Consider the following 13,356-nt stretch of genomic DNA (forward strand, 5'->3'; position numbering starts at 1 on the left):
CAATTCTCATGGAAATGATCAGTCCAAAGAAACGGCTTGTGCCGCATGGGTGCTCCCTCAGTCCCGCAGAGAGGAGCTGGGCTTCTGGCAGGGCCACCCCGGGCTCATCGCACCACTTGGGCCCTGCTGTGAGACAAGGAAGCTCCTGCAGCCTGCCCGGGGAGGCCTGTCATCCACAGAGATGGCACGGATAAGGTAGCATGGGGAGGTGTCTTGTGATCTGGCAGGAAGCAGGGAGCCGGTCGGGTGATGATTCCTATCTTTGTCAGGGATTTCGACAGCCTTGTATCAGCCTTGCAGGGGCTTGCAGGAGGCCTTTGGCTGGGAGTGGGACCTGAGCGCCTTGTAGGAATGGACGGAGGGTAGCAGATATTGGCAGATGGAAAATGCAGCCTGAGATTGTAGTAAGAGTGCTAAAATGCATCAGCCCTTTTAGTACAAATCAGTGCTTGTGCTGTTAACTCCTTAAAAACTGTATTCTTCCTGAATACTCGTTTGACGGGGGTACAGTATTGCCAGCTGGCCAAATCTGTCTGTCATTAAAGAGACAGACAAATAGATGCAAAGCCTATAGCTTATTGCAGCAAGAGAAAGCCAAACACAATCTGCATTGCACAACGCATTTAAGTAAATCTAATAGGAGGGTTGAGGAAGATAGCAAGATTAGCTTGACAAAGGTTTGTTGCTAAACAGACTCTTCAGTTCCCCAAGCACAGACACACTGAACTTGCTCCACCCCAGGCCTTCCATTTGCTTCGTGGCTCAGCTTATTTTGATGGCTTTATTGTGAAGCAAGGTTTGTGAGTTCTAAAAGGGGAATAAAGTGAAAAACCTCTGTCCTCTCCGTTCCCCTGTGCCTGCTTGCGGTGCTGGTGAATGGGCAGCTGAAGGATCCTGCTCTCAGTCAACCGTACTCATACCCTGTTCTCTTTGTGATCCCCAGGTCCCTCTCTGTATGTCCCTCATGCAGGTCCCTCTCAGTGCTGCTTTGCGGGTGCCTGCAGCCTCCCACGGCCACGAAAGGGTTTTCCTCTCCTCTGGCAGCGGCTCTGTTGTCAGAAACAAAGCAAATCCTGATCACTATTGAAGGAGCAGATACGCCCTGTGTTTCAACATCTGAAACCAGGCCCATCAATCTGAAACTGTTCCCCACTCCCAGTGCCAACAGCTCCATTAACAACTATGCTCCAGAAAGAAAGGAAATTGCTTTTCCCCTCGCTGCCATGTCAGCCCACCATTTGGAAACTCCCCCGCATCTTCCTTTTCATGCTGGAGGTGGTGCGCTCATCTCTGTGACCTGCAAGCATCTGCTTCCCTGGTTTTCCGCTTCGCTGCGTCTCTGTTTAGACACTGCTATGCCCTGTCCCACATACTAATTACTGACTTTTTGCTTCTGAGGAGCTTGATTCATTCTGGCACATTTTCCCACGTGAAACTGGACCTAGAGCCTTGGAAAATATCTTAATGGACACCAGAGTAAGTCTGAGATTAACCCCAAATTGGCTGCTGTGTCTGAGCTAACAGGCACGTCTTTAGGACTGTGAGCGTGGCAACTCCCAGGGTGCAGAGCCTGGCCCTAGAGCAGTCCCAGCTGTGGCAGTGCAGTAGCAGCAAGGTAACATTCTGCACGAAAAAGCTCTTTGCTTTTTCCCATCTGAGTCTCGCTATGTAGTAGCTGCTTTTTGCATACTGGGGTTTTGTCCCTGGATGTCCTCAGCGTTGCTGGTGCAGAGACCAAAATTGAGGCTCGCAGCCCAGTGGTGCCGCAGCAGGGGCTGTCCCTGTTGCAGGGGTTGGGCTGTGGTATGTCTGCTCATGGCAGTAAATCTGCCTTACAGCCCTGGCTAGCCCAGAGACTGTACTTCAAAGGTTTGGCAGGAAGGGAGGATTTCTCTCCTCTCAAAATGAATATATTAATTTTGTATTTGTGAAGTTGAGCACAGAGAAGTGATCCTTGCTCAGCTGCTCTTGCAGCAGAAGCTTTCATCTAGGCACTGATGATAAGTAGTAGGTACATTTGACCTCTGTGTAATTTAAGACTTTTTCCTTACCTACATGCCTCTCCCCAAATCCAAATACTGCGTCCAGTTAACATGTGTTAGGTCCTGGCAGCTTCAAGCAGGGGCCCAAGGACATGATGCAGCCCTCAAAGCCTCCCCCTCTGCACTGTGCTCAGAGCTCAGCTTCCTTGTAGCTGCTGATGAACCCAGGCAGCCACAATTCGTCTTCACCACCATTACCTTTTGATGGCTTGACCTCCTTGCTGCTACACTTGAGTCACTTTATGATTTCAGCAGGATTTCACTATTATTTATTCAGTTTCCAGTTAAGCCTCTTGGATGCTTTTGTACCTTTGACATATGAGAGACTGAGATTAATTTCTTTATGTGGTTAATCAGACTATTGGTGCTACCTATTTTTTTTTCTTCCCAATTTCTTAACATTGGATGAATAATAAGAATTGAAAATCTGGAATGAAACTTGTAAGAACTTTCCTTCCTTTCTGCCAGCAGATCTAGTTGAACACTTTTGAATTCCAACCACCAATAATATTTTGAAAAATTTAAGAAGCTTTCATAAGCTCTCCAGTATCTTGAATGAAAACTTAATTTGTGACTTCCTACAAAATTACTTCCTGTATTTTACTGGCAGTAACACCCGCATTTACAGCTCCAACCGTGCATAATGACTAAGGATTGCCATCTTCACTGTGGTCTGGTTTGGATGGTTACGTTCTGCCTGCTTCATTCTCTCTCTGTTCCATTTCTGTTGGCTACTGTATTTTACCTTGTGTCCTGTCCCATAGTACTGTGTGTGTAGTTCAGAGAGCTATTGTGCTGAGTCCCAGAAGGGACTGCGTTTTGATGGCTGCGGAGTTTTTTGTGTTGTTTAAAATTCTTCATCTGTTTCACGGGGTTGCCAGGAATCATTCTTGTTAAATTTAAGGATAGAAAAATGTGTCTCACCTCAACTGTATTGAAATTAGATCGAGGATCACAGGATTAGCTCTTCTGCATTTTTAATGTACTTATTGGTTCGGAGCCTGTGGGGATTGAAGCATATAAATGAGGTTTGTGCCTGTGCCTGGGCTGTGAAGCAGCCGGTGGTGCTGGGCTGGTCAGAGCGGCTGTTTCCATTGCAGTGGGTCTCTGCCCCACACCTGGCTCAGACCCACTGTATGAGGAGTGTGGGGACCTTACTTGGTGCCTGACTGCCTCCCCCTCCCCCCATGCTGGAGCCAACCAGGCAACGCACCTACAAGATGTGGGTCTTTGTTCCTGTCCTGTGGTGTGAGAGCGCTGTGGGCTCCAGTTTTTGCTGAATGTCATCTGACATCAATTTGTGTGGAAAATATGGCAGTTCTGTTCCTAAAAAAAAAAAACCAGCAGCGTAATACTGAATGATCAACAGTTTCAGCATTTGTCTGCATGCGTGTAATGGGGGACCATGAAAATCTCAAAGCAGTGGTTTGTGCATTTGATGGTTTGCACAGGAGATCATGAAAAATGAGTGTAAAATATACCAAATGAATGGCTTAGATTTCAAAACAAGTATAAGTAACACAAGTGAAAAATACAATTCTTGTTCGGTTGTAGTTGGGGCTTTCAGGTTAATTTAGAGCTGGAAAATATTGTTTCTTCATCAGATGAAGAGATTAAAAATTGTCCACCTGGTTAATTTTCCATCTTCATTAAGAACACAGAGAAGTAAAATTCTGCATGATCTCTGCTGTCACTGGCTTCATTGGGATTGCCCACACAGGGCCACAGGTCTGAAGATACTATGTGACATTCTTGCAGTTACTAAAAAGGTGGAATTTTTCTTCCTAGGCCCTCCATCTGCACCCCAGAACCTGATTTCCAATGTCAACGAGACATCGGTGAACTTGGAGTGGAGCGCCCCGCAGAACAAGGGAGGACGGGAGGACATCTCCTACAACGTGGTGTGCAAGCGCTGCGGGGCCGGGGAGCCCAGCCGCTGCCGGTCCTGTGGCAGTGGTGTGCACTTCAGCCCCCAGCAGAACGGGCTGAAAACCACTAAGGTTTCCATCACTGACCTCCTGGCACATACCAACTACACCTTTGAGGTCTGGGCAGTGAATGGAGTGTCCAAGCACAACCCCAGCCAGGACCAAGCCGTGTCAGTCACTGTGACAACTAACCAAGCAGGTAGGAACCTAAATGCACTTTTGATTCTGGTCTCTTTTGCCTGGTTTTAGGAAAGCTGTGGTTTCCATTGAATTTTGCATGAGAAAATGAACCCAAGGTACCCTAAGATGCGAAGCTGGGTCAAACTCTTATTTTCTGGGTTATTTATATGGATAGTTTAAACTGTTTAGAGCTAGAAGAACTAAGGAGGGTTTGAGTGGTGTAGCTGGTTACAGAATTGCGCTGCAGCATGCTGCAAGGACACTGGGAGGCATTCTGCAGAAGCAGGAGAGCGCGGCTGCTGTGGAGGATGCGGAGGGGACAGAGCCAGGGCTGCTGAGCAGCTCAGCCCCTCCTCAGCAGACCCAGCACATGAGCACAGATGTGCCCGTGGTGCTGGCAGAGGGCACAGCACAGCTGAGGAGCCCTGCGCTGCACTTCTGCCTTCCCCAGAAAGGGCTGGGTGAGATTCAGAAAGAGCGAGTAGGTGCTCACTAGCCTGCATGTTAGCTTTGCTCTCCCTGCAAAGTCAATTAGATTCTGCCCCATTATTAAATAAATACCTCCTTTACCTGCTGCTAACAATATTTCAATTGATCAGATCTGGCATTACTTGAGAAATCCTATATGAGCTTTCATCTTCGTGCTGGCTGATTTTTGCATTTCACTCATCTGGAAGAGTGAAATGCTCTTTCTGTTTATACCTGATTATTTCAGATACCCTAAGTGCTCCCAGTTTTTTCAGTTCCTTGTGCTTGACCTAACAAAGGTTGCAGCAGAACAGGGCTTAGCTTTGATGATCATTTACATGATTTTTTTCCTTTAATTACTTGAGAATATTTCTTGTTTGCACATAGCTAGGGTTTCAAGCACAGGATCCCAGTACAGTTTTTAATTTAATAAACAGAATTATATACATTTGAATGTGACACTCTTCTATTTGCAAATTAAATGTACAGACTGTGAGACTGGCTACAAGACTGTCAAACCTGTTATCTAATTGCTCACAGCACCCATTGCCTTCAAGTCCCACAAACGTTGCAGGCATTCAGCACCTCGGAGCGTAGCTTACGGGGCTATCATTTATCTGCAGAGTTATGGGGTAAGAGACAATATGAATAATGCATATTCTGAGAATACTGGACTATGTGTGCTGTGGATTCTGTTTCCTAGTAGAGGCACATGTAAACTAGGTATGCATAATCAAAACCTGCAAATCCAAGCTGTAGCCCACTGCACTTCAAAATTAACAGTGAGAGGTGAGTTCAGTTTTGCAGTCACAGTTGCAAACAAAATTGTCAGGTCCCAATTGAAGCTCCTTTGAAAATCTGGTCCATTTGTTTAGTTCTTTACATGTGCAGTTGACAGTACAGTGGTACGGTATCCCTTTCAAATTATAACTCAAAAATCAAAACTGTCTGGTGAAAAGACAGAGCCATAGGAGAAAGCTTTGGGAGAATGCTGTCATATGCTATATGAGAAGAAAGGGTTGAGAATGGCAGCAGGGACTGAGTTTTTGTGCTGTGAATGCTTAGCAAAGAGTATTTCTGACTGATTCTGGCGTGTGTAAGGATTAGTGGATGCATATATGCATAAATGAGTGGCATCCATCTACCGTGTGAAAATTCCACCATCTTATGCTTTAATATGCAAACCGAGATCTGATTGAATATGCAAATAAGAATTGATTTTGTTTATTATCCATGAGTAGCAGTTTTTCACATCAGGAAATTTGTATTTTTGCCAACATTTCCAATTATAAAACAGGCCCAGTCTATCAAATGCTTCAGAGGGCTGGAGAAAACCACTGGTATATGTGAAAATTAACTCCAAGGTGCTTGTTTTCTCCTGTTCTTTGCACAATTTTGTGTATTCTGCGTAAAAGATCTAAATAGAAATCTGTGTCCTAAACCCATAGATCTCAGCTAAGATAAACAGTACTTGAGCATGCAAATGATCCCGCTGATTTCAGTGAAACTACTTGCCCAAGTAAAGATTTGTAAAGTTGGGCCCTTGGGTTTTACAAGTACCGATCTGTTTAATCACTGTAAATGTGTGTCTGGGGTGCAGTAAAATTCCAGTGCCACTCATTTTCTTTCACTGTATTTCATTATAAAGAAATCATGTCATGATAGAGCTCTGCCATAGACTTGTCTTTGATTTCACACCTTTCTCATACTAATGCAAAGCAACCTCAGTTACATTGCAGGACTTTCTTATTCTAAGAAAGATGAGAGTCAAACTCCTCTTTTCACAAAACTCCTTCTATGTTTTGCTGATCAAAACTAAGCTACCAACATGGAAAATCTGTAAAGTGCGCTGTCATTTTGCTGAATGTGTGCTTTCCAACATTTGATAGAAAAAAGCCATGTTAGCCTGGTTCTATAGTGATGTGAGCAGTGCTTTTGGGTCACGTCCTGGGGAACTTGCTGTCATTGTTTGCAGGAGGCACATCTTAAATTCAGTAGAGATGATGAGTATGCAAGAGAGTAGGAGATGCTTCACCAGTCTCAAACTGTCCTCCCAGATACACAACCATATAATCTGCAAAAAATATATTGAAATTTTAGAGCATGGTTTTTAATGTTAAAATCAGAAATCCCATTATTTGTTCGCTTGCATTGGCGCCAACCCCTAAGGAAGGAGTGCATTGGGAGGCACAGGGAAAACAATGAGAAATCAGTTACTGGTGTATTCAGCACAACACTGAAGAAACGTGTTGCAGGGACACAAAGGTGCAGTTGAAAGGCACAGGTGTTTTTTTGTTTGCTTTTGCCATTTTACTCCTGGAAATAATGAAATGAGGCTGTTTACTTTCCACCTTTGTTTAGAAACTCTTTTCAGTTTCCAGTACTGTAGAAAAATGTTTAAATGAAAATAAGCTTTTGCCATTCAAAGTGGAATCAAAAAGCGTTTGAAAAAGTATTTTTGCTGCTTCCTTTGAAAAGATTCTGGGGTTTATGGCATTAAAAAAAAAAAAAGAGAATTTAAATTTCAGGCTTAGAACCAAGTAAACATTTATATCTCCAGGAGATAGATGACATTTTAGGAATTTTTTAATGGTGAATTCAGCTTGCTATTATACATACTAGATATAATAATATTTTTGAGGTTTTTGAGATTAGAGCTGCCACTCTTTTCCTGCATTAGATAAAAAAGTAATTAAAAAAGCAAAGGATGGAGCCCCGAGCTGTTGGAACTGGCAGCCAGCACCTTCCCAGTGAGTACTGGGGAGTACCGGTACCGAGGGCTCTCCCAGCAGCAGCGACTTTTGCTCCTGGCTGTTTCTTACTTAAATGAAGTCAGCGTTTTGTCCACCCTTAACAAATGTGAAACGATGCGTGGAGGAGACGCAGCCCGGCTCCTCCGTACGGTGCTGCTCAGAGGCTGATTGCAGTGAGGAGCCCTACCAGGCAGCTGAGTGAACAGCTCAGAAATCTCAAGGCTCCTTTTTTTTTTTTTTCTTTTCCTTTTCACTAAGAATAATGCCCTGAAGCTGTTCAAAATTAAAAGTAAATCTCTCAATAGAGAGACCTTGTTCACAGCAAGCAGGAAGCTTTTGTTTTTTCGAAGGGGCACTGAACACTTTGTGTGTTACTGAACAGCTGAGTGCCCAGGTGCCCCGCAGCCGTGCTGGCTGTCCCGTCTGGCTGTGTGCATGGCCGAGGGCTCAGGATTTGGGTCTGGGTTTGGTGAGGGATGAGCTTCCTTCTTGTTCCTTTGCTTTCAGGAGTTAAATGCTTGATGTTTCTGAATGAACAGACTGCCTGGTGATTTTTTTACCTTGTTAGTTACCTTGGGCTCAGTGCGTTCTTAAGTGAACCATCTCAGTTAGGTGGAGAAGGATATGCCAATTAGGATGAGAAAAGCAGGCTAAGTAAATAAACTTACTCTTTCTCCCACTGCATCAAGCCAGCTATTTTCAGACCTTCTGTGCTGAGGATCAAGGACTGATCTTATGAATGTCTTGGGCTCCCTGTCCCATTTTTCCCCTTCTGTGCTCGCCTCCCTCTGCCTCCTTTGTCTCCGACCCCCACGTGTGCTTGTCTAGCTGACTATTGCCTGTCCCCAGTCCATCTCACAGATGCGGTATGGCCGGTACACTCCCCCCTTGGGGCACTCCTGGGTCCCTCAGTGCCACTTGAAGCCCAGCCCCACTCCTGGGCAGGAACAGAAGTGGGTTGCAGTGCCGCCCGGAGCACTGCCGGGAGTGCCTGCATGGATGGAGGGTTCTCCTGGGGCAGCCGAACTGTGGTGAACCCAAAATACTGATGTTCAGCACCGGGAAGGAAAATGTCAGCTGCTACTACTATTTGGCCTTTAATTTTGTTTGTTTGTGTTCTTAATTCCATTATTAAAAAGAAAAAAATCAGAAAGATCCCTGGAGGCTGCTCATGTTGTAGGTTAGAAAGGAAGGTGGAAGAAACAGGAGCCTCTAGCTTTCTGATGGCTCACAGGTTCTACTGGACTTGTTAATAGGGGAATATATTCCCATTTTGTATTTCAGTGGGTTTCCTTTGAGAGCCCACGTTTCCTTTCAAATGTTGATTAGCATTCCTCATGTGTTGTGCTGAACAGCACGGAAAATGCATATAGGGTCTTACATTCTGCCCGTGCAGAACTGAATCTGCAGTCAGTAAAAATTCATGGCTGTGCATTGCCCTTGGTCAGTGTGCACTGCGTATATCGACAAAGTAATAGTTGCTTAGGCAGATCAAAAGCAAAACATGCCAAAGCCAGTAAACCTAGGCTTTTGGTATTTTCTTTTTAATATGCTCCTTTCCTGGATATTTATAACTATCTATAAAGAATCACTCTATAGCAAAACATCAAAAGACATTGTTAATTAGATTTCTGTTGCAGAATTTTCTTTATGTGACAGCACGAATATCCTTAAACTACTTCTAGCAAATAAAATTAACAGATGCTCTGAAGATGGACATCGCCCTTCCCAGGACCTGCAGAGGCTCCAGGCGGGTGTGCTGCCCAGCTCCTGCTTCCCTCCATTTCCAGTTAGTGGTTCCCTGCGGCCAAAGGATACAAAGAGCCCTTTCCAGGGGCCTGTCTGCAGGCACTGACCGGCAGGAAACTCGTGCTGCTACCTGGGCACGTGTGAGTGCTCACAGCACCCTGCCCCCACACCCTGTTCCCCAAAAGCCTGATTTAAAAATAATCCCTTGGCAAACAGCTGGGTGTGGGCCAGATGTCCAGAGCATGGAATGTGCTTCATATTTCTGGCTGCTGCGAGTTTATTTATGCAAAATGTCCACCTAATGGAGAATGGGAGTTGTGAAGGGATGTTTTTATGTTACTTTGAGGTGTTTGTACTGAGGATGATGGATCAACAGTTTCCTTGTTCCTCAAATGGGGCTGTGTCAGGCGTGAATTCAATAGGGAAAGAGATTCAAAACTGGTAAGCAGGGCTGATATGTGAGCGTGACACTCCGAGTGATTTGTTGCAGCATCTTGCAGAATTCCAGGCTAATTGTATGCAACTTTCTCATTTTGAATCTAAACCAGTGTGGTTTCTAAGGCTTTGCACTTATCTGCTAGACATAATTAGCAACCCCTCCCCTCGTTTTTCAAGCAGAAGGGCTGGGACAAGTTGTCAGCTGCTCTGGGGTTCCACCTGCCTCGTCCGTCCTCGCTTGGCTTCTCCAGGGAATTTGGCTCCCGCTGTGGAGATTTGCATCGGAGGGAGTTACCACAAGGACTGCTGAAGCAAACCAAGTAATGTCTTCTGGGAAACCACAGGCCTTTCAAATAGAAATGTGATGGGAGATCCATGGAGATAAGTGATCCCAGCATAAGAAATTTGGGAATTGTATGGAAGCAAACGGTCAGGAATGCTCTTGGATTGCCAAATTTTAGTGTTTAGCGTGAGATTCCTTAGTGTCCCTGGGATGTCAACTGCTGGCCGTTTCGGATTTCTTCCGTGCACCTTTAATTATGTGTGTAAGATCATGTGTCTGCGTAAGGAGCTTCTCCAAGCTGACAGATGCAAGTGGGAGTTTTGTATTAACAGCTCTGTTCTTGCACTGGCTTTAACTGATGGCCTGTAATAAATGTGCAGTTGTAGGTATACGTGCTGCGGTCTTCAAAACAAAACCGGGAAAACTATTGTTGGGAGAGATTAAATTATTATTTTAAGGTAACTGCAGCTTTCCACAAAGAAATAATAATTAAAATAACAATTGCCTGCTTGCTGGCAAAGCCGTCTGCACCACCCATTTCCATGAATTTGTATTCAAGGTGGGGGATACAAGTCTTGGTCGGAAGGGAAAAAAAAAAACGCTTTCTAAAGATCCTTAGTAAATAACCAGCTTCAGGGTTCAGTGAGCAGCTCAGACAAGTTGTGTGTCAGGTAGCGCCAAGAAGTAATTGCAGCATTTAAATAAAGGTTTGGTCACACTGTTGAAAGGATCTCATGTTTGCTGTGCAAAGTGAGGGTTGCTACATATCCACCTTAGGAAAAAGGCGTTTAATTTGAGGACTGGTTGGCATTGGCCATATTTATAATTACAGAAATTTACTTTCAAACGGCATCAGATGTGTTCAAGTTCAGCGCTCAGTTATGGAGGTGCAGATGAACAGCTGGTAAATGGTCAGGGCTGAAGGTGTGGTCCTGGAGCTCTGGTTTGCTCCACAGCATTTAACTGCTCGTTTCCTTCCGCCAGCAGCGCTCTGCCGCTCCTCACTAGCTAACTTTGCATCCAGTCTGAGCGTGTCCCTTAAGCAATTGGCAAGAAAATATTTCGACGTGGAAGGAGACTTGGCCCGAGACTACTTGTGACTACCAAATGTTTAGCTGGGCTTCTAAATTTTCTGGGTGCTTTTGCAGCTCACTAAATTAATGGGAAAACAGCCAGAAAGACAGCAGAGTCCAGTCTGCAGTTGAGCAACAAGAAAAGGCTCCGGAGAACTTTATCAAAGCTTCCATTAACCCCCTGCTGGTGTCCTCAAACAGGATTTTTTTGAGAGAGTGGAAATACAAAAGCCGGGCTGCACAACTGCCCCTGTGTGTCCATTCAAAGGCTTTAAATCCGCACAGTTACTAATTAAAATGCCATGCAGGGCAGCACAAATAAACACAGCCAGTCCCTGAGTCCCAAAGTTTCTGCTTCGGCTTGGTTTGAAGGGCAGGATGCTGAGCTGACCTGGCAGGGATGGGCAGTGTGGCCCCGCATGGTGCAGATGTTCTGTCCTTGCATGAGGAGGTGCAAAAAGTGTGTTGAGCTGATATGCAGGAAATACTATTTCCAGAATGCCACCCCAAGGCAGCCTGCTTTTTTATTTATTTATTTATTTTGCATAGCGTTTCGTTGAACCATGAGGACTAAATAGAGCTGTGGCATGTCTGCTGGATCTCTATAATCATGTTTGCCAGGTTTTGGAGGACATCAAAATGCTGAGCACACGAGTGAATACCACTCCTTTCATAGAGAAACGTCACTTCAGATTTAGCCCCACATGTGAACTGGCATGCAGGGAGCACTTTATTATCGTGGCAAGGCTCCAGTGGGCTTCCCCTCCCAAACAAAGCAGGCAAACGCAGAGCCTCTCTCTGCCGCTACGTGAAGGATTTCATGGCGTCGTCTTAGATTAACGTAATCTGCCTTCATTACTAAATTCGGGAACCGGGATCCCAGAAGCCTTAGCAAGATGCTCGGACAGCAGGTTGAGGGTCTGTGAAAGCTGGGATTTGTGATCGGATGGTGACAAAAGGTTTTTAGATTTTTTAATGTAGTTTAGAAGAGTATAGGAAGCTGTGGCATCTGTATTTTATGCCTTTGGTCATTTACATTGTAAGCTTTCCCGTATGGAAAAGTCCTACTGAACTCAAAAGGAAATTATAACATTTGTCTCAGCTCTCTGAGCTCTTCCGTTAGGATTTATTAGGATTTTTATCCCTGCTATTGAATTCTATTACTCAGTCTTAAAAAGAAGATTGAGTGATCCTGATTTTTTATTAAATACTTTTACAGTTCAATAAAATCTCTTTGGTTTTGTACACATTAAAATCCATTGAAAGTATCCATGGATTATTACAGAGAGAGAAAAAAAACCACAAAAACTTGAAATTGTTATAAGCTTTGGATATAAATGTCTTTCAGTTCTGTAGATTTCTGAAGACTAAAAGGAAAGCGCTGAAGCTTTTAATTAGCTTTTTATTATTTTTAATTTTCTATGTGCAGTTAAATGGCCCCATCAATAAATAATAGAATAAGGCAGTTTCAGCTAAGTGAAATCAGAAGGAATAGTGGGCTGGAAAAGGTGCCTCCTATATGAATGGAGTTCTGTGCGTTGTCCATTTATTTTAGCAAACAAATAAAGGCATGATCTCAAGACAGCCCACTCCAGCGGCTCCCTGGGAAGATTGCACTTGTCTAGATAACATAGTGCGTTCTTTAAATCTGTCCTCTGAATCAGCCTCAATTTATCTTTCTTAGCATAACGGGGGATACGGATGGAATGGCTGCACCCTTCCCTCTCGTTTATCAGGATACTCCGTGTGCACATAAATAAGGCAGGAAGCGAGAGGGACGTGCGGGCAGCCCAGAGCTCTGTTCTAGGGCTCAGCTGCCCCGTGCGGGCATGAGGGGCTGCGGAGAGGTGAGGGCTCTGCTTTGCTGCCAGCCTGATGCTGTGCTGCCAGCCTGATGTGCGGCCCCACAGTGCTCCCTCCTTTCCATTTCTGCTTGCATACCTGCTACTGCTGGAAGGTATTGCTGCTGTTATGCACCTGCTGGAAGGACTGCTGGAGAAGAGTGGGCTAAGTGCAGAGGGACACTTGTTTAGCACTTCTTGCAAATGTGCAGTTTGTCCTGAAGCGGAGAATATTTTATGTGCAGCAGTGAGCTGCAGCCATCACCGGTCAGAGGAGCTTTGCAGCACGGGGGCTTCCCTCTTTGGTCCAGAATGATCCTTGGATAGAAGTTACTAGATTCATCTGCTTCAAATATAAAAGTGAACTGATGATAAAATGATCTAAAAAGCGCTTTGCATGCTGTCAGAAGAAATGACTTTGAATTGAAGGTTTTGAATGAAAGTTGTATTTTTCATTGCAATCCCCAGTTGGCTGCAGCTCATAAGCACCCCAGGAGGGCTGGTGCAGGAGGGAACTGTGGTGCTCCTGGGGTCCCCCTGCTGTGCTGCAAGTTTGACAGTCAACGAAGAACTCGGCATGCGGCTCTCTGGCTGAGCTGAG

General features: G+C 44.9%; 1 protein-coding gene across 3 annotated transcripts in view; it reads left to right on the forward strand.

Moving 5' to 3' along the window:
- Nucleotides 1-13,356, forward strand: part of EPHA4 (EPH receptor A4) — a 92,576-nt gene that overhangs the window by 44,932 nt on the left and 34,288 nt on the right. Inside the window, exons 5-6 of one of the 3 annotated variants that reach the window (XM_048954909.1) lie at nt 3,831-4,169; nt 9,739-12,200. In XM_048954909.1, the coding sequence (XP_048810866.1) occupies nt 3,831-4,169; nt 9,739-9,923 (524 nt within the window). In that variant the 3' untranslated portion in view covers nt 9,924-12,200. The other 2 variants (XM_048954908.1, XM_048954907.1) reach the window with 2 other exon arrangements.

This window comes from Lagopus muta, chromosome 9, assembly GCF_023343835.1.
Source record: "Lagopus muta isolate bLagMut1 chromosome 9, bLagMut1 primary, whole genome shotgun sequence".
Taxonomy (NCBI): domain Eukaryota; kingdom Metazoa; phylum Chordata; class Aves; order Galliformes; family Phasianidae; genus Lagopus; species Lagopus muta.